Source organism: Asterias amurensis, chromosome 7, assembly GCF_032118995.1.
Source record: "Asterias amurensis chromosome 7, ASM3211899v1".
NCBI classification, from domain to species: Eukaryota; Metazoa; Echinodermata; class Asteroidea; order Forcipulatida; family Asteriidae; genus Asterias; species Asterias amurensis.
In genome coordinates this window covers 10,949,090-10,968,329 of record NC_092654.1, presented here as the reverse complement: position 1 = coordinate 10,968,329, position 19,240 = coordinate 10,949,090, and the positions used below count along the sequence as shown (strand labels likewise).

At 38.9% G+C, this 19,240-nt stretch overlaps 1 protein-coding gene across 1 annotated transcript in view; it reads right to left on the bottom strand.

Moving 5' to 3' along the window:
- LOC139939746 (cGMP-inhibited 3',5'-cyclic phosphodiesterase 3A-like) overlaps window positions 1–19,240 on the bottom strand; it is a 140,929-nt gene that overhangs the window by 14,634 nt on the left and 107,055 nt on the right. The window contains exons 3-8 of the mRNA XM_071935844.1: window positions 16,352–16,612; window positions 15,068–15,143; window positions 11,496–12,197; window positions 10,186–10,340; window positions 8,786–8,897; window positions 2,064–2,186 (exon numbers count right to left, since the gene is read on the bottom strand). Coding sequence (XP_071791945.1) covers window positions 2,064–2,186; window positions 8,786–8,897; window positions 10,186–10,340; window positions 11,496–12,197; window positions 15,068–15,143; window positions 16,352–16,612 — 1,429 coding nt within the window. The remainder of the gene's footprint in view (window positions 1–2,063; window positions 2,187–8,785; window positions 8,898–10,185; window positions 10,341–11,495; window positions 12,198–15,067; window positions 15,144–16,351; window positions 16,613–19,240) is intronic.

Below are 19,240 nucleotides of genomic sequence, written 5' to 3'. Positions count from 1 at the left end.
ATAAATTTGAAAAATATCTATGAACAGACTGTGCACCTCTCAAAGGGGATTTAATCTTCGGGAACCATATTAAGCTGTACATGTGCTAATTCTGTTTCTTCAAATAACTTTTAAAGACCCAGGACACTATTGGTAACTGTCAAAGACTAGTCTTCTCAGTTGGTGTATCTCAACGTATGCTTAAAATAACAAACCTGTGAAAATTAAATATTAATAAAAATAAAAAAACACCCTTGTCGCCCCATGGTCACGCAAAGTTGTGTGCTTTTAGATGCTTGATTTCCAGACCTCAAATTCTAAATCTTAGGTCTCAAAATCAAATTCAAGGAAAATTACTTCTTTCTCGAAAACTACATTACTTCAGAGGGAGCTGTTTCTCACAAAGTTTTATACTATCAACAGCTCCCCATTACTCGTAATCAAGAAAGGTTTTATGATAATAATTATTTTGAGTAATTACCAACAGTGTCCACTGCCTGTAACGTATAATGTAGCTTTTATGTGTGGACACTAAAACTGTGCGATAAAAGTATGAAAGTAAAAAAAAAAATTTAAATCAAAAAAGGACAAGACTTGAACACAGTTTCGGGTTATTTGTGTTTAATCAAGAATAAAAAAAACTGAAGGGAAAAATAAAAATAAAAACAATTTCTTGCAAAAATGCCCTGACATTTCAACGCTAGTGGAGATTTTTCTATTTATAGAATTTAAAATGAATTTTTGATTCAATAAAAAATTAGCCTTCGTTTGACTTGTTTTTCTCAATTTCCATATACACACAAAAATTGCACAGTCGATTGCATTACCAAATATAATTGTTTTCTCTCTCTCAACTTCCTTGTGTCTGTTCAGTACAGTGGAAAGTCTGCCATAAATGTTCATGGATTCCTGTGTACAGGTTATCATGGTGGTTTAGAGGATCAAATTCAAGTTCTAGTGGTTAAGTCATCGGAGTGTGGGTTCAAATCCCTTTCATGACACTTGTGTCCTTGAGAGCAAGATGCTTTACTATAATTGCTTCTCTTCACCCGGGGGTATAAATGGATACCTGTGAGGGTAGAGGTTGATATTGTGTATGAAAAAGCCTTCTGAGCACCATGGCAGCCCAAGGCTGTATACTCCACAGGGAGTTGAGTAAGATTACCAGATTATAGGAATGTTATTGGCCCCATGACCAGGGCTCAATTAAAAAGAGCTTACTATGCGATTTCCAATTCATAGCACTGCTAACCCTAAGTGCAGGAAAAGGTGTCCTAACCAGCCATTTCTCACTGTATAAAAATAAGGGAATCAATGAGTGGTGGAGAGGTTTTCAACTAGTGGTTTAATCCCAACGAGGCCTGGTTCTTGATAATTTTACCGAGACGAAGTCGAGGTAACTTATAAAGAACCAGGCCTCGGCGGGTTTAAACCACTAGTTGAAAACCGATTCAACACACTTTGATTCCCATTCATAAATACCTTTTCGGTCAAAAACATCATCACTTTTTGGTCAAAAAGTAAAATAAATGCAAAGTTATAATTGTTAAATGATTTCTTTCAACACAACACCCCTCCAGCTATGAAATGGTAAAGCCCTCCGCCGCCCTCGGGTAAACAACTCCTTATAAGGGAATGCTGTGCGTGTCACGCGTATCGCGTGATGTGGCACAACTGTTTCAGCCGTTGCTCTCGACCAATAGGAATGAAGAAACTGTCTTATAAGAACAGGTGCAAGGTCGCGTGTCACACCCATGAATTAACACTTTTTACCGGTCATGAACACAGATTTATACACACCCACGTGACGCGCTCTCCACCAATAGGAATAGCGAAACTGTCTGAGGTATTTATGAATGAATGATGAAAGAATGTAAAACCCCTGGTTAACACCGAAGCTGGCTGCCTGAGAACCTATAACGTGAGAAATATGATTACGCTTAGAAAAACATTTTCTTATAGTTAAGCAGCGCTGTGAAGGTGACCCCTTGGCAATAATGAAAAGTGTTTTGATAAGTTTTTGTATAATGCGCTATACAAGAACAAGAATTATTATGAGTCAGCGATATTTCTTGAAATCTTACCGCTTCCCTTCCTTGCATGGGGATCCAAGTCTTCAGGATTGACTTGTCTGAAGCCAGGAATCTGCTGTGTTGACATGTAGTAAACAGCATGAAGAACATCTGCTGCATGAATACGATTGTGGTCTGCAAAATGAAACAAACAAATTAATTTAACTCCTAGTTGTCATACAGTAGCAGCGAACGATTTGGTCCAGCTATTTCACATCTTCTATTTCACATGGCAAAATAGTTAGCCAGTGAACGTGTTTTGTGCACACTGAATGCTCATATTGGGTAGCAAATGGTGATTTTTTTAGTAGCAACGAATACTTTTTGAATAGCACTTTGCAAAACTTGAACCTCGCTATTGAAGGGGCACAGCGATGTCTCTTTGGTAAGTGAAGAAATGTAAGCTTGTACAGGAACCTTGCTTTGACTCTATGTAAGTGAATATGGCATTAACTTTGAGCATGCTTTGAGTGAGTATTTCCAGAGATGCCAAGTTCAGAGGCCAGCTATGCATGAGATTTGTCAAACTTTTTTTTTTTTTTTACACACGTGTGCAATATGGCAATGCATTGTCGTTATTTTTTATTTTTTCTCCGGTCTGGCCCCAATGCGTGAGAAAATGGTTGCGGCGCGTGAGAGCGTGAGGCAGACCCCTAATGCGTGAGTCTCACGCCTAATGCGTGAGACTTGGTAGGTCTGTATTTCTGACTGACTATGAGCGACTATGATTTTGACTCTGACCGACTCTGACCGAAAAAGTAAGCGAGTCACAACAGAAGCCATTGCAATTCTTTGGACAGCCTTATAATAACTCAAAAGGTAAGATATAATAAAAGAAATGGATGAAGTGTTGCAATTTTGTTCCTAGTCAGTGGCCCTAATGTATAATGGTAACAGGCATTTTCCAGTTGTGGTATTTCTCTGAGAGACATTTTGCAGTTGTGGTGTTTCCCTGACCACAGTTGAGAAGGTATTCCTTAGAGTTGAGTGATGGGTGTGTGTAAGTGGATCAAACGATTACGAGGTCATAATGCCCTTAAAGTACAGGAGTGGGTAGATACAAGAGCCCTGGCACAAAAGTGTTACCTTTAGTACACTTTGCACTCACAGTACAACCCAGCTTTATACACCTGTTGTGTAGTAGCCCAGTGAGAACAGATCAACATCCATGTAATAATCTATCTAGTAAATGGGGGCAAGATCCCAATATAAAACCTTTTCAAGGCATTATGGAGAGCTTCGATGTGAACCATTTTCTCAGCAGATGACAGGTTTGAGGAGAGATAATAATAACCGTATTTATAACACGCCAAAGGATACAAAGCGCCAGGTATTATTACTGCAAGGAGTGGTACGAAGTTTGAGATATACATGTAAGACCTAATCCTTCAGCACCATGTAATAGTTTACAAGGTGCTGTGGCGCAATATGCTGCAAATCCAGCCAGGAACACCGGGGCGAACCCCTTCTCTTTACGATAAGTGCACTGGGTTCTTTTACATGCGCTTACACAACACATGGGACCAACGGCTTTACGTCCCATCCGAAGGACGAAGCAATGGTTATGTGTCTTGCTTAAGGACACAAGTGTCACGGCTGGGGATTGGAACCCACACTCTGCTGATCAGAAACACCAGAGTTTGAATTCGGTGCTCTTTACCGCTCGGCCACGACACTTCCACGAGATGTAGTGTGACGAGTCTTCCATGCCACAGTTTTGGATTTCTGTGGGGACCATGCCTCCATAAACCAGGGCCAAATTTCATGGGACTGCTTACCGCGGAATTATGTGCTTACCACGGAATTATGTCCTGCCTATGGAAATACAGACTTTAAAGGGTCCTACAGTATCAGAGAATGTTATTTAAGCACTGCCATGACATTTGGACCTTGGGCACAATTTCATTTAGCCTGTAATCACAACAAAATGCTAAGCACAGAGAAGTATTGCTTAGCGGAAACACTGGTTAACAGCCAAAATTACAATAAGTTTGCAATGTTGTGTCCCATTCAATTTTTGCTTAGCAAAGAATTTTCTAAAGCAGTATGTTCTGCTAAACAGCTTTATGGATTTGGGCCCAGGTGTTGTCTTCAATTGCATGTTCGAATCACCCACTTTCCAAAGTGTCTGATTCTCTCATAAACATGTTTTCTTGTCTTTTTGAAGAATAAAGTTTCAGAATGAAGTTCCAAGCTGGTTAATAAAATACGAACACCGCCAAATAGACACAGACTCTATCTCCAAGATAAATCAGAGCAACTTCTTGCTTGGGACAAATAGGATCAAAGTATCTGATACAAAACGAGCAACTGCAAATCTCTCAAATTGAAGTCACAGGTCAATCAGGTCTGTTTCAGGTCTGTTTTCTGAACATTTCCTACGGGAAATCTGGTACAAATGCATTAATAATGAACCAATAGCTTTGGATAATCTATGCAATTACTACAAAGGGTACTGGTAATCAGAATTGCTGTCGAAGAAAAAAGGAAGAAACATGCGGCGAAAAAAAAATAGCCACCGGTGAACGAGAATTGTTTTTCCCTGAACTGTTTTAAATAATTAAGTTCTCCTGACGCAGGAGAATATACAGCAAGTTGAAGACTCACCACGGTGGAATTTTCAATGAATATTTACCTAAAGTGTTATCCCTTCTTCAGAAAACGAAGCGCGGTTATTGGTAACTTTAAATTAAGCCTTTTCGCACAAAGTGATGTAAAAAAGGCTGTTATACTGAAGCTTGAAGTGAAATTGTTCCTTGGGGTTTGGTTCACAATTATCGAGAATGTGTCAAAATAACAAGTCATAAAATTAAGCAACAGATTTGTGACAGAATTTGACAGCCAATAATTATTAAAAGTGGGTAAGATGCTCACAAAGTAAGTTTTCAGAAATGTCCGGGAAACTTAAAGATGTGTTTCCATCTGTTCGGATGTCTTCGTAGGAAACATTTCTTTTCAAAATTGCTAAGAAAAAGTAGTCAGGAGCAAGGGACATTGCAATCTTCTGGGCTAGGTTCAATGGCTGTGCTTACCACACTTACTGCTTAAAGTTAAGTGCTTTACAGGACAGGTGCCGTAAGCAAAGAACATTGTGGTGAAATTAGACCCTGGCTGATAAAGTGTACTAGGGACAAGAATTGACGAATGTGAAATGTTCTGAAAAATGAGTTGTGGTCCTTGGTTCCCCCTTATGCAAGACCCAGAACCTCTAGAAGTTACACTTCAGGAGGTTTACAGACTCTGTGTATCCCCTGAAATACAAAACTACAGGTTTGGACACAATGTGGCAAAACATTCTTTATCCTTTTGGAGACTGCTTTACCTCTTGTAAGAAAATATGAAGACCAACAAAGATTTTGAGAAAAAAACTAAAATCAGGACTTAGAGAACAAGCTCCTGTTCAATACAACATCAAATAAGGGTATCATGTTAAGCCATTTATGAAGCTTTTGAAGCTCTAAGAAATTCAACCCAAGGTTTTGAAATCTACAACCGCCAGATGTTCTTTTGTTTTGAATTCTGACGCTCTTTCTTGCATAAAAAGAAAACGTAATAACTTGAAAACTATTAGTAATCCAATAACCGATTGGCGCTAGACAGACTGGCTATTTGACTGGTGTGAGTCTACAATACATTGAACGGTGGGTAGGCCAGGGCATGGCCACTACGCCAAGAATCAATTGGAAGACAATTTTACGAATAATCAACTAATGGAACATCACGGGTGATTACTATCTCCAGAGACAGGACACTGCCACCAATTATAGCTCATTCAATATCAGGCTATTGCCATGGTAACAACAGAAGGAAAGCTCATTTAAACAAGACGAGGATGGGGTCTACAAATGGTAAAGGTCCCTGATAACAGGCACAAATCTGTTATGATCTGTCACTGGACGGAAGCCAATTTGAAAAACAGTCTTAAAGGCACCAGACTTATTTGGTAATTGTCAATGACCAACATTCTCATTTGGTGTTCCAATGCATAAAATAACAAACCTGTGAAAGTTTGGGCTCAATTGGTTGTCAAAGTTGTGAGATAATAATGAAAGAAAAAACACCCTTGTCGCATGTGGTCATCAAATTTGCCAAATAATAAAGAAGAAAAACACCCTTGATGCATTACTTTGTGTACGTTCAGATGCATAATAAAAGGCTTCAGCTGCTGGAGTCTTTTATTATTTGAATGAGGAATTAACTCTTTCTCACAAACTACGTTCCTTCAGAGGGAGCCATTTCTCACAGTGTTATAGGCTATCACTTATCCTTAATGCTTTAAAGCTATTTTGAGTAATTACCAAAAGTGTCCAGTGCCTTTAAAGGAAACAAGCTGGTGCATCTTTGAAAACCCTGCAATAACCCAAAGATCTTACATGTATACATTATGGCATTAGCCATATAAGCTGTTTCCATTGTTGGTTGTTTATTAATGAATTTGTCAAAGCTGTAACAGCCTTGTCACTGAATAGCCATGATTACCCATGCTGAAAATAAAAGTAACAGCTGGAAATACTGCCAGTTCATAGAGCTGCTTTAAAGGAACACGTTGCCTTGGATCGATCGAGCTGGTCTTTGAAAAGCGTTGTAACCGTTTTTTATTAAATGCATATGGGTAAAAATATGTTGTAAAAGTAGAATACAATGATCCACACAAACATGCCTCGAAATTGCGTGGTTTTCCTTTTACCTCGTCAACTAACACGTCGGCCATTTATGGGGGTCAAAATTTTGACTCCCATAAATGGCCGACCGTGTTAGTTCGCACAGTAGAAGGAAAACCACGCAATTTCGAGGCAAACTTGTGGGGATCACTGTATTCTACTTTTAAAACATCTTTCCAACCATATGCATTATATACAAAACGGTTACAAACGCTTTTGTTTTGACCAACTCGTCCGATCCAAGGCAACGTGCTCCTTTAAGCACCAAAAAACTTAGCGCAGCAACATTATGCTCACCAGATTATGGTTACCAGTCACATTACCATGTCACATGTCAAATTTGTGACTGGTATCCTGCTCAGTTCTGCTAAGCAGGATATAAATTGTTAACCAAAATTGTCTGCTCAAGCAGCACTATGAAATTCGACCCTGGTGTTGGTACTAAAGACAAGCAAAATACTGAAACTTTAAACTCATCAGCGCTTGGAAAAACACACTGAGTAATTCTCTGCGTAACACTCCCAGCCACGCCGCCAACAAAGAGACACATGAAACAGAATTCAAGATACTGTTAAAGTCGGGTGCGCAGAGGGTGTAAATTAAATGAAAAACGATAATGAGACATGACGACTGGGGGGGGGGGGCAGAAATGAATTTGTCAGAATATTGACTTTGATGGCGTGTGTTCGTACTCGTATGTCTGACACCTTGCACGCTGAACCTATTCTTAAAAGGTCACAGTGTGAATTGGGTGACAACTCACTATAGGAGTGTCACGCTTGGATTGTCAGAGGATATCATAACAGATATGATGAAGCTGGATGAGCAGAAACCCCGGAATTGAAGCAGCACAAATTCAACACGAGAATACAGATAATTGAGAAAGTCTCACTGTCACTGGTCAAAATAAGTCCACGTCATTCTTACTTTTGAGTATCTTTCAATACATCGGCAATCTTTTTGGATAGATGGAAAACTTAATGCTTTTATCAAATGGTGTTGGAAAAAAAATATTATGAAGTTTTATATATAAAGTGATAGATATGTTGTTTTTATGGAAGTCAAGCTCATAAAGTTCTTGGGTGACTGTTACGGACCTATTGATGTAAGTCACTTGGCAGCACAAATTTAAAACAATAATAGAGATGATTGAGAAGTATAACCGGTAAAAATAACTCCACGTCATTCTTACTTCTGAGTTTCTTGAAATACATAATCTGCAATTTTTGAACAGAATATGTCTTGTTTTTCTGTTAATTGTTCCGTTTAGTAGCGCCTACTCGTTAGGTATATATGTTGCACTTTACTAGTACATGTGTATCATATTATTATTAAAGGATAAATGGAACTCTTAATGCTTTTACCAATAGTTTTGAAAAGGTGTTTGGGGGAAAAATGGATGACAAAGTTTTATTTATGAAATGGTAGATATACATATATGTATGTTCCTGTGGAAGCAAAGCTCAAAAAGTTGTTTTGGACTATTATGGACGCATACATGAAGGTGTAAGTGGGCCACTCGCCAACATTCCATTTTATTGAAAAAAATAGATCTTGTAATTAATTAATTAATCACCTATAACTGACGTATCACTTCAAGTTAATTAATTGTTAACTAACTAATTTTGTATGTCTTTTGTCGCCATGTCTTTTGTATGTGCTCATTGATCGTGCAATCATTTGTTATATTTTGGTCATTGGTCAGTGTGAATACACTTTTAATTTGTATTATAATTTTGTTTTTGGACTTCTAAAGGTTTGTCTGAAATAAACAAAAATATGTATGTATTGATAAAAACTCTGTATTTTAAACACAATTTGCTGCAATGTTTGAATATTTTTAAAGACACTGGACACTATTGCTAACTGTCAAAGACAAGTCTTCTCACTTGGTGTATCTCAACATATGCATAAAATAACAAACCTGTGAAAATACCCTCTTTTTTTTTCAAGCTAAAATATTTTATGTCTTTAGAGACGAAATTTTGTGACTTGTTTTACTCTTTTTTCTGACCGTGCAATCATTAATTCCGACCGACCACAGTTTGACCTTAGGTCAAAGGTCATACTTACAGGGCAATATCCTGTAGCCATTCTCTAATGCTTGGAAATAGTTCATAAACTCCCGCAATGGAATCGGAAATGTTTCAAAGATGCCGGCTTCTGTGAAGACCTTGTAAGCGATCTGAAAAAAACACAGAAGAGCAATGAGGAAAAAAGTTCAACTTAATATAATTTCTACAAAGATGAAAGAAAGTAAAAAACTAATCAAGCATTTGGCTAGTATAACTTTTAAACACTAATTATTTACTTTCCAACTGATACAAAACACAATTGAAATGATAAAAATAATAATTTGAAAGAGGATTGAAATTAAATGCAAGGAAATGAAGAGAAAAAAAAGAAACATCACAAGAATAACAATTTTACAGTTTGGGGCATCGTATCTCGCTTAAAATATCCAGGAATAAACTATAACGGAAACTGATTTGTACATTTAACAACCAGAGTAACATGCCAGGGCTGGACCAACTAAGCGATCTTGCCCTAAAACTTGCAGTCTCCCTATCTAGCCAGGTTGTATTGTTAAAGGCAGTGGACACTATTGGTGTCCACTGCTCGAAAATTACTCGAAATAATTATAAGCATTAAACCTTATTTGGTAACAAGTAATGTGGAGAGGTTGATAGTATAAAACATTGTGAGAAACGGCTCCCTCTGAAGTAATGTGATTTTCGGGAAAGAAGTAATTTTCCACAAACTTGATTTCGTGACCTCAGAATTAGATTTTGAGGTCTCAAAATCAGGTATCTGAAAGCACACTTTCATTATTATCGTCGCAACTTTGACAACCAATTGAGCTCAAATTTTCACAGGTTTGAGATGCACCAAGTCAGAAGACTGGTCTTTGACAACTACCAATAGTGTCCAATGTGTTAATGTGGGTATGATCCCTGTATACATGTACATGGCAGTTTGGGGTTGAGTAGGTTCTGATTGGCAACCTCATCCAAGGATATTAATAACATAGGAAGACTGCAACATTAGGGCTTAGATGGCTCAGTTGGTAAAGTGCCAGTGTGCATGAAAATCTGGAGATTGTGTCCTTGATAAGAAATTAACATAAGCTGCGTCATGTCCCAATTGTTGGCTACAGAAAAAAGAGGGTGCTATCGGAAGAAGTTTGTAACAGAAAGCCAAACGAGGGACAGAATCTTGAAGGGGGACAGAATCTCCAGCCACACTGCCTGTCTATCCAGAGCTCACAGGTTTAAAACCCCGTTTTTTTTTTTGGGGGGGGGGGTCAACCTAAATTCAATATTCAGGATGTACACACAAAACCTACAGGAGCGAATTATCCAAATGTCTGTGAAAAAAAACAAACATTTTGTATTTCCGCTTTGTAGAGATACAACTTCAGTACAACATTTAGATTCACTGTTGCTTCCTACAGCCATCCATTACACCCTTACCTGGCTAAGGATTTGACCATGTGCTGCGTCTGAGAGCTCGAAGACAGCAAAGTCCCAGTCATCAACTCTCTGTAAATGCTCTCGACATTCCGGTAATGTTGGGTCCCAATCTTCTGAAGGGACGATGGCTGTGTCATCCTGTATGAGTACTTCAGCTGCTCATGAAACAGTTTAATAACAAGAAGAGAAAAAAAATACAAAAATTTCAATTTTTTACTAGAGTCCCGTGATCCCTGAGTTCTTGGCTACGGATCTGGCTGTTGCTAAGGATGTTGCCATGGGAATCCTTTACATCTACAAAGGTTCACACAATGACAAAGCTGCAGCCGCAGTTGCTAGTTTTTGTATAAATCTTCTATTTTGTTATGAGAGATTGCCTAACATCTCAAGAACAGGGCCCAATTTCATAGAGCTGCTAAGCACAAAAATTTGCTTAGCATGAAATTTCTTTCTTGATAAAAACAGGATTACCAACAAAATTTCTATTTGATGCATATTGCTTGTCACTAGTAATCAGCTGTTTGCTTGTCCTGAAAATCGCATGGAAATTTGGTTGGTAATCCTATTGTTACCAAGGAAGAAATTTTCATGCTAAGCAAATTTTCGTGCTTTAGCAGCTCTATGAAATTCGTCCCTGGCCACTTCAAGATGACGGCTGTACTTAACCGATTTGGGCCGTCGACCCAAACCAACTGTCACCAGGGGCAATTTGGTTACCCCCTTCACAGTCCGTAACGATGTAGGCTTGGGTATCATCCACTAGAAGCCTGGCTGGTAGAGCAGAATGTACTACTTTCCCCCAACCCAGTTACAAAAAGCACTTTTTGCGAAACAAAAACTTTTAACCATCTATTGATTTAAATTGAAAATTCCTTCAGTTGCAGATAATTTTACTATGTTGGTTACGAAGAAAGATTTAGCAAGTTTAAAAAGAAGACCTAAAATGTGGTATGTTATGCTTTGTATGCATGGATACAAACTTGTGGCAAGTCAGTTTTTACAGTTATAGTTCTTAATAATAATAATCAAAGTCTTGTATAGCGTCGATATCTGCCAATGCAGGTGCTCATAGCGCTTGCTCAAAAAATCTGCACCCTATAGTCAGCTTAGCTCCAGGTGCACTGCTCGTGATATCTTATAAAAAGTTATAATCATTATGCTTTGTATCAATCTTTGTTTAATCATGGATGGAAGAAAAAGTACTCCTACTGCACGTAGAAAATCAGCAATCTCACTAAAAACTGATATCAACATGAATAACCCTTCAGAAAGTTGATCATTGCCGAAGAGTTTCACTTTTTCCCCCAGACTTACCAAGACCTGGTCAGCTTCATTTGATCCGTTTTGCCCGTCATATTCCTCTGTGGCTATCAGATGCTCACCATCATCTTCAATCACAGTCACATGTTCACTTATTGTAACACTACCCCTCTTCTTAGCAGTTACTGGAGGAGTGCTCGTTCTTTTGCTTTCAGAGTCTGTAAATTGCTCCGAGGGAGAGAAATCTTGGGGGCTCGAGATTAGTTCCTCTGGGCTTTCAACGTCGGTATCTCGATCCGCTGTGTCTTGGTTTTGTTCTGATTCAGGAATGGTTAAAGAAACGAGAGACGTCGAGGAAGGATCTTGATACGATGAATCGTCATCACTCAGCTCCCCTTCCGAGCTCACCGCTAGGTTGCTGTCCAGTGCGTTTAACAAGTTTGCATTGCCATCGTCACCCTGGCCGGCCACACCGAGGGAATGCCGCGGCGCTAGGGACTTGGAGCGTGGCTTCTGTGCCGAGTCAAGAGATAACAGTGGACTCGGAGAGCGCCCTCTTGGGGTGATACCTCCTGTCCCGACTGAGTACGAGCGTCCCTTAGCAGAGCTTGCACTAGACTGCTGCACACTTGGTGATGGGCTACTGCATCTACTACCTGATGGACTGGGGGTAGCCGAGTTATTATTTTCCCTTGTGTGTCTAAATGAAGAGCTACGCGTCCTTAGCGGTTGTGGTTCTAGAGTTGGTAAACCTGAAAGAGATGGGAGGAGAACCAAAGTTAAGATAAACAACAGCATCTTCCAGCAAACTGGTTATGATATGCAGATTTCCGGAAGGTGCGCGTGACGACTGACAATCAAATCAAGAATCATAACATACAGGAGGATCGATCGTGCCGCTGTAAGATTATCTGATTGTACTCCAGAAGGAGCTGGAATCATTTGTAAGTGTCTTATCGGTCATTCGGTCAAGATAAATACCTCGCCTGTAACTCAACCCACATGCTCCTCCTCTCATCCACACCTCGCAGGCAAGACCTGATGTACTAATGGATCAAGTATTTCCGTAATGACTGTTAGCATCACGACTCTCCGTGACAATTGAGACATTTCCAGCAACAAAATCAGTCTGCCAACAAACATAAGTGGAGCAGAGTGCAAACCGTATAAAGACGCATACATTTTCAACTCATTGTAACGTAAGAAAAAGAAGAGAAAAAAAACACCTGCACCTGAAACTTTCAAGAAAGAAAATACCCAAGATTTGTTGCCACTGAATGCCTGGAGAGCATGCTGCACTTTTGGTGTCCGTCGGTTTTCTAGTTTAGGTTTTGTAATTTGGGTGAGTAACACCTGATTGCAGGTAAAGAATGAACCATCGCTTTGAGAGAGAGAGAGAGAGAGAGAGAGAGAGAGAGAGAGAGAGAGAGAGAGAGAGGAAGAGATATGCCCAGCAGCAAGGTAGCTCTATATCTAGACACAAGCGTATCGGTATCAATGCACTACACAGTGAGAATATCAAATGCAGTCCGACATTACACGTTTTTCTTCATTTTTGTTTGTCAACACCTAGCAGGAGGAAAAGTCTCGTTGAAATCTAGCTACTGGGATTTTGTTTTAAATGGCACTTGCATGGTAAACGCTGTAATTAGCCCCTCCCATAAAATATATACTAAGTACATTGTGAATGTCCCAGGTCAAAATTCTAGTTGAACCTAGTAAAACTGTGTTTAGCTGGAACTAGTTGAAAACCAGTTGATAAACTAGTTAAACACAGTTAAAACCAGATTGGTTTAACATGGAAAGTGGACAGACACCAACTGGTTTATAATTTAAACCTAGTTGAACATAGTTAAACCTAGTCCAAACCAGTTGGTTAAATATGGAAAATGGACGAGTTTGGTCACTATCCAGTTGAACCAGTTTGACCCCAGTTAACTGGGTTCAACTGCAAATTTGACCTGGGGTATGCGCACAGACACTGCAAACGCCGCACTAGGTGGGTACACAAATGCGTATGGTAGCAAGGTAGCTCTACAACGATATCTAGGGATGATGAGATGAACAATGGGCAAACACAAACATATCGGTATCAATGCACTGCATAGTGAGAATATCACATGTACAACCGACGATACACGTTTTTCTTCATATTTGTTTATCAACATCAGGCATGATATATGATTTGATTTTTGGGAACCCGGGATAAGCTACTTGTTCATTTGCTATTTCATGCTATTTAATCACAATATTTCTGAATATTCCTAGGGCAAACATCCCCCTCCCCATCCCCAAGATTTACCGTGGTGATTTACCGTGGTGTGAGTTTCAGTCGGCACATTAACTTCATTTTCATTAAAGATCGATTTTAATGTTTTAAATCACCTCTTATGCCAAACATGAATGTCATTTAAACGCCGACTGATCTGCCCCCACAAATATTGGCAAAATGCCAGAACTTGCGTAACTTTTTGCATAGTGTATTTCTAATGAAAGCTTTGGCTAGGGGTTGTTTTAAACTAAGTATCAATGCTTGTCATTCGGGTTTCTGAATAGGTGTTAGAGGGAGGGTATATCTTTGGTGGTACATAATGACCATTAAAACCTCTATGGAAAGAAGCACTCACAGCTGTTGATAATGTATAATATTTTGAGAAGAAAATCCCTTCAAAAGAATTCAAATTATAGATTATTCTTTCTGGATATATATAGCCACTCCAGATTTATGGCAACATCTCAAAAGCGTTACCAATGAAATGTTCACAGGTTAGATTAATTGTATTATTATATGTAAATTAATGTAGGATCAAAACAAACAAATGATTAAAAAATGGAGGTATACCTTGCCTTTAAAGACACTGGAAACTATTGGTAATTGTCAAAGACCAGTCTTCTCACTTAGTGGATCTCAACATATGCATAAAATAACAAACCTGTGAAAATTTGAGCTCAATTGGTTGTTGAAGTTGCGAGATGACAATGAAAGAAAAAACACCCTTGTTACACGGAGTCGTGTGCTTTCAGATGCTTGATTTCGAGACCTCAAATTCTAAATCTGAGGTCTCAAAATCAAATTCATGGAAAATTACTTCTTTCTCGAAAACTACGTCACTTTAGAGGGAGCCGTTTCTCACAATGTTTTATACTATCAACAGCTCTCCTTTACTTGTAACCAAGTTTCGTTTTTATGCTAAACAATATTTTGAGTTATTACCAATAGTGTCCACTGCCTTTAAATCATGTCTTGTCAAAATGACTTAATGTTGTGATTAATAGGAAATAAAACATTCATTTCACCTTGCATCAAGATTTGAAGTTTACCCTCTAAAATCTTGCCCATCCTGCCACGCACGTGCCAAAATGCTAAAATTCCAGGTGACTAATTCAGCTCCTTCTATGTGTCTGATTTCAGAAATCTTTGTCGCTAAAGCACATTCCAGTTTCCCCGAAAGTACTCAATTACTTCCGATTCCGAAGAAACACTTTTAATGTACAGTTCACTCTCATCCGCAGACAATAATCAAAATGGGGGAACATTCTTGGGTAATTTTTTTTTCTTTTCTGGGAAAATCTTTTTGCCCAATTCAAGAAGAGGGAAACAAATATGATAGTGTTGACAGACCTGTAGCTGAGGTAGTCGTTGTCCAAGTAGACGACATTCGTCGTATGAGGCTTGGGGGCAGGCTTCGTCGTAATCTCTGTCAGGGTAAAGAAAAATGTTCACTTGGATTTCTCTTACTACATGGTATCGTACAAACAATTTACTGTTCCATTGAACTTTGACCCTTATCCCATATTCAGAAATGAACAATGTTGATTAAAGGGAAGGTACACGTTTGGTAATTGTCAAAGACCAGTCTTCTCACTCTCACATAAAATAACAAACCTGTGAAAATTTGAGCTAAATTGGTCATCAAAGTTGCGAGAAAATGAGAAAAAACACCCTTGTTGCCGAATTTATGTGCTTTCAGATTGGAATAAAAGACTTCTGGCTAGAAGCCTTTTATTATTTTAGTGAGAAATAACTCTTTCTCAAAATCTATGCTACTTCAGAGGGAGCCGTTTCTCACAATGTTTTGTACTATCAACAGCTCTCCAATGCTCGTTACCAAGTCAGTTTTTAAGTTAATATTTGTTTTGAGTAATTACCAAATGTGTACCTTCCCTTAACTGTTCAATATGATTAACAGCATTTCTTCTTGATTATCAAAGGCTCATAGAAGGTACCTGAAAGGTTCCTTAAGATATCTCAAAGGTTTTTAAATGTTACTCAAAGTACCTCAAAGGTTTTCAAGGTATCTTAAAAGAACCAACAAGGTTTGTCAAGGCGTCTCAAAGCATTGAGAAAGGACCAGGGCTCAATATGTTCTTCAAGGTATCTCAAAGGTGCCGCAAGGGTTTCCTAAGGTGTCTCAAAGGTACCTAAAAGGTTCTTCAGGGTGTCTCAAAGGTACCTTATAGTTTCTTCAAGGTAACTGGAAGGTACCCGAAAGGTTTTTCAAGGTGTCTAAAAAGTTCCTCAAAGGTTCTTCAATGTGTCTCAAAGGTTCAAGGTATATGAAAGGTACCTCAGCTCAGAGCCTCTTCAAGGTTTTTCAAAAGTACCCAGAGGTTTTTCAGGATACCTCAAAAGTACCTCAAAGGTTCTCTCAATTATTCATCAAGGTATCTCAAAGGTATCTCATAGGTACCTCAAAGGATTCTTAAGGTTCCTTAACTATTTGTTAAGGGTGCTTCTCGTCTTTCCAAACCTTTTAAGACAGTTTGCTATTCATTTATACAATACATATTCTGATCCATTACTTCTTGGGAAGATGAGGTTTTATCAAAATCTCCATTGATCTTTTTCATAATATGGCCAAACTGTTCTCAATTAAACAACTCAAGAAAAAGTTTGCTCAGGTACCTTGGGTAATGATAGAGGCCGGTCTCCAACATACGGCGAATCATCAATATCCGATGCTCCGTAGTTACTCTCACTCAATGCCACCAGTGGACTGATCTTGGGCCGTTGCAGCGTGTTGTAGCTGGTTGGTGGACTGAGGAGAGAGCTGACCGTCTTCAAGCCGCTCACGACATTTGGGGGGAGGCTTGAATCCGCCATCATGTCCATAATCAGACCATGGGCCTCCTGCATTACCGCGATGTCTACCACAGAATTGCATACCTAAGAAACAAGGAAAACAATAACTTTGATTGAGTATTTTCATCTTAGTTTTACAACTTTGGGTTGAACAAAGAAAAACTGATTAGAGCGGGATTTGATCCATTGACCTCCAGTCTCCCCATTTTGTCATGTTATCTTTGTTAAGGGTGCCAGTCAGAAGCCATACAACCGTTAACTGCTGTGTAGCCAGAGATCACATCCAAGTTTTTGATACAACCTGGGAAGTAGCCTTGATCAAGGCGCTACAGCCAGCCAGCCGCGACCTGCAAAATCCCAGTCCCCCATCACTGAATTCTGCCAGCGCACCCCCATACATAACACAGTGCATATAATACGTGTACAGCGTATGTACACATACGTACTGTTGAGCCACGTGTAGGAGGTTGAAAGTACAAAGACACGACCGTACTCATGACTACGCTATACTGTTCTCGCTGTATAATGTACTGCACAAACAATGTATACGTTGTTCGTGTATACACTGCGTGCAGTTTTTGTTGCCGAATCGTGCCGCGGATCACCTTCGTTAACCAAAATTAAATGTTAGGTTAGATCTTGGCCAGCTATGGCGCAACTTACCAGTAAACCAAACATCCGTGCAATAAAAAAAAAAAACAACATTTCTATACCACCATCCTTTCTTCCAAGTTGGAAAACAGAAATGCATTGTCACTCATTTCTTTTAAACAGTAAAAGTATCATCGAACATTAGCAATGGAGTTGTACCAAATAGAGTTAAAGAATTGTTAACAAGACACAGAACATAGGCCTACACACAAAGTAGTTTCTGCATAAACAAAAAAAACAGAAGCAAGAGTTGTAACCCTCTGGTTTTATACCGCAACTTAAAAAGAAGATGAAATGAAGCATTTATTTGTACAAGTACTGCATCTCTCACTAGCTACTGTACCCTACAGTCCCCTACACAATGAAACCACCTGCTTCACCTTTAAAGGCAGTGGACACTATTGGTAATTACTCAAAATAGTTATTAGCATAAAACCTTTTTTGAGAACGAGTAATGGGGAGAGGTTGATGGTATAAAACATTGTGAGAAACGGCTCCCTCTGAAGTGCCATAGTTTTCGAGAAAGAAGTAATTTTTTCATGAACTTGATTTAGAGACCTCAGATTTAGAACTTGAGGTCTCGAAATCAACCATCTAAACGCACACAACTTCCTGTGACTAGGGTGGTTTTTTCTTTCATTATTATGTCGCAAGTTTCACAGGTTTGTTATTTTATGCATATATGTTGAGATACATCAACTGTGAGGGCTAGTTTTTGACAATTACCGATAGTGTCCACTGCCTTTAAGAGCCCATTTATACGAGCTCTGTATAATCATCACCATGCACCCAGACATTGATTATCTAATTGAAATTTCCAACTAAGCTTTTTTCAAGAAAAAATGTCAGGAAATATAAAAAGACACAGAAATATAAATGGTTTATTTAAGACCTGTACATGTATATTCTTTGTTAACATGGGAGACATTAGGAAAAGCATCAATACGGTAGTGGATACATAACCTTTTTATTGAACTCTTGCTCTTGTTCAAGCATAAGTAGGTCGTTAGTGGACGTTATGGGCATTTCGCTACAAGCAACTTGCAGTCGTTACGTTTTGTAAAGGGTAACACACAACGTACATGTGTACTTGTACACAGCTTATTCACTACGCTCAAACACTCATTACACCCATACACGCGTACATGTGTACGTAAACCCGCTGAACACTTGGAACACGTCTTTGTGTTTTCCTTGAGAGCTATTCCGGCAAAATGATTAAATGGATTCCAAACCGTTAGTCGCAAGTAAAAGAACGTTCTTATTCTGCACCTAGCGTTTGGTCATCATGATGGAGTACTTAAAGACCAACACTGCACATCATCACCACGGTGATATCACCGCGGTGATAGTGGATTACAATACAAATTGCTGCCCTTTTAAGGCACCAGACACCTTTGGTAATTGTCAAAGACCAGTTTTCTCACTTGGTGTATCCCAATATATGCATAAAATAACAAACCTGTTAAAATTTGGGCTCAATTGGTCATCGAAGTTGGAAGAAAATAATGAAAGAAAAAACACCCTTGTTGCATTACTTTGTGTGCTTCAGTAAGTGAGAAATTACCTATTTCTCAAAACCCAAGCTACTTCAGAGCGAGCTGTTTCACACAATGTTATTATACTTAAAACAGCTCTCCATTGCTCGTAACTGAAGTAAGTTTTTATGGTTACACCTATTTTGAGTAATTACCAATAGTGTCCAGTGCCTTTAATGTGACATTTTAAAAAGCCCCCTTTCTTGTTTGTGTTCACATGGAGATGCATGGCAGCATCTTGTCATGTGGAGCCTGAGATGGGGATGATGTAGGGCACTCTTGTATGTGAATTTGATGCAAAATAAGTCCATTCCCTCCACTTATCTTGATACATACGTGAAGATGTGCGAATACCTACAGGTTATTTAGGCACTTCTCTTCCTCTTTGCATATATGGTAGATGTTAACACAGTTTGAAAGTGAACCATTTTGTTGTTCTGTTCCTTCATTTAAAGGCGGTGGACACTTTTGGTAAATACTCAAAATAATAATTTGGGATAAAACCTTACTTCACAATGAGGAA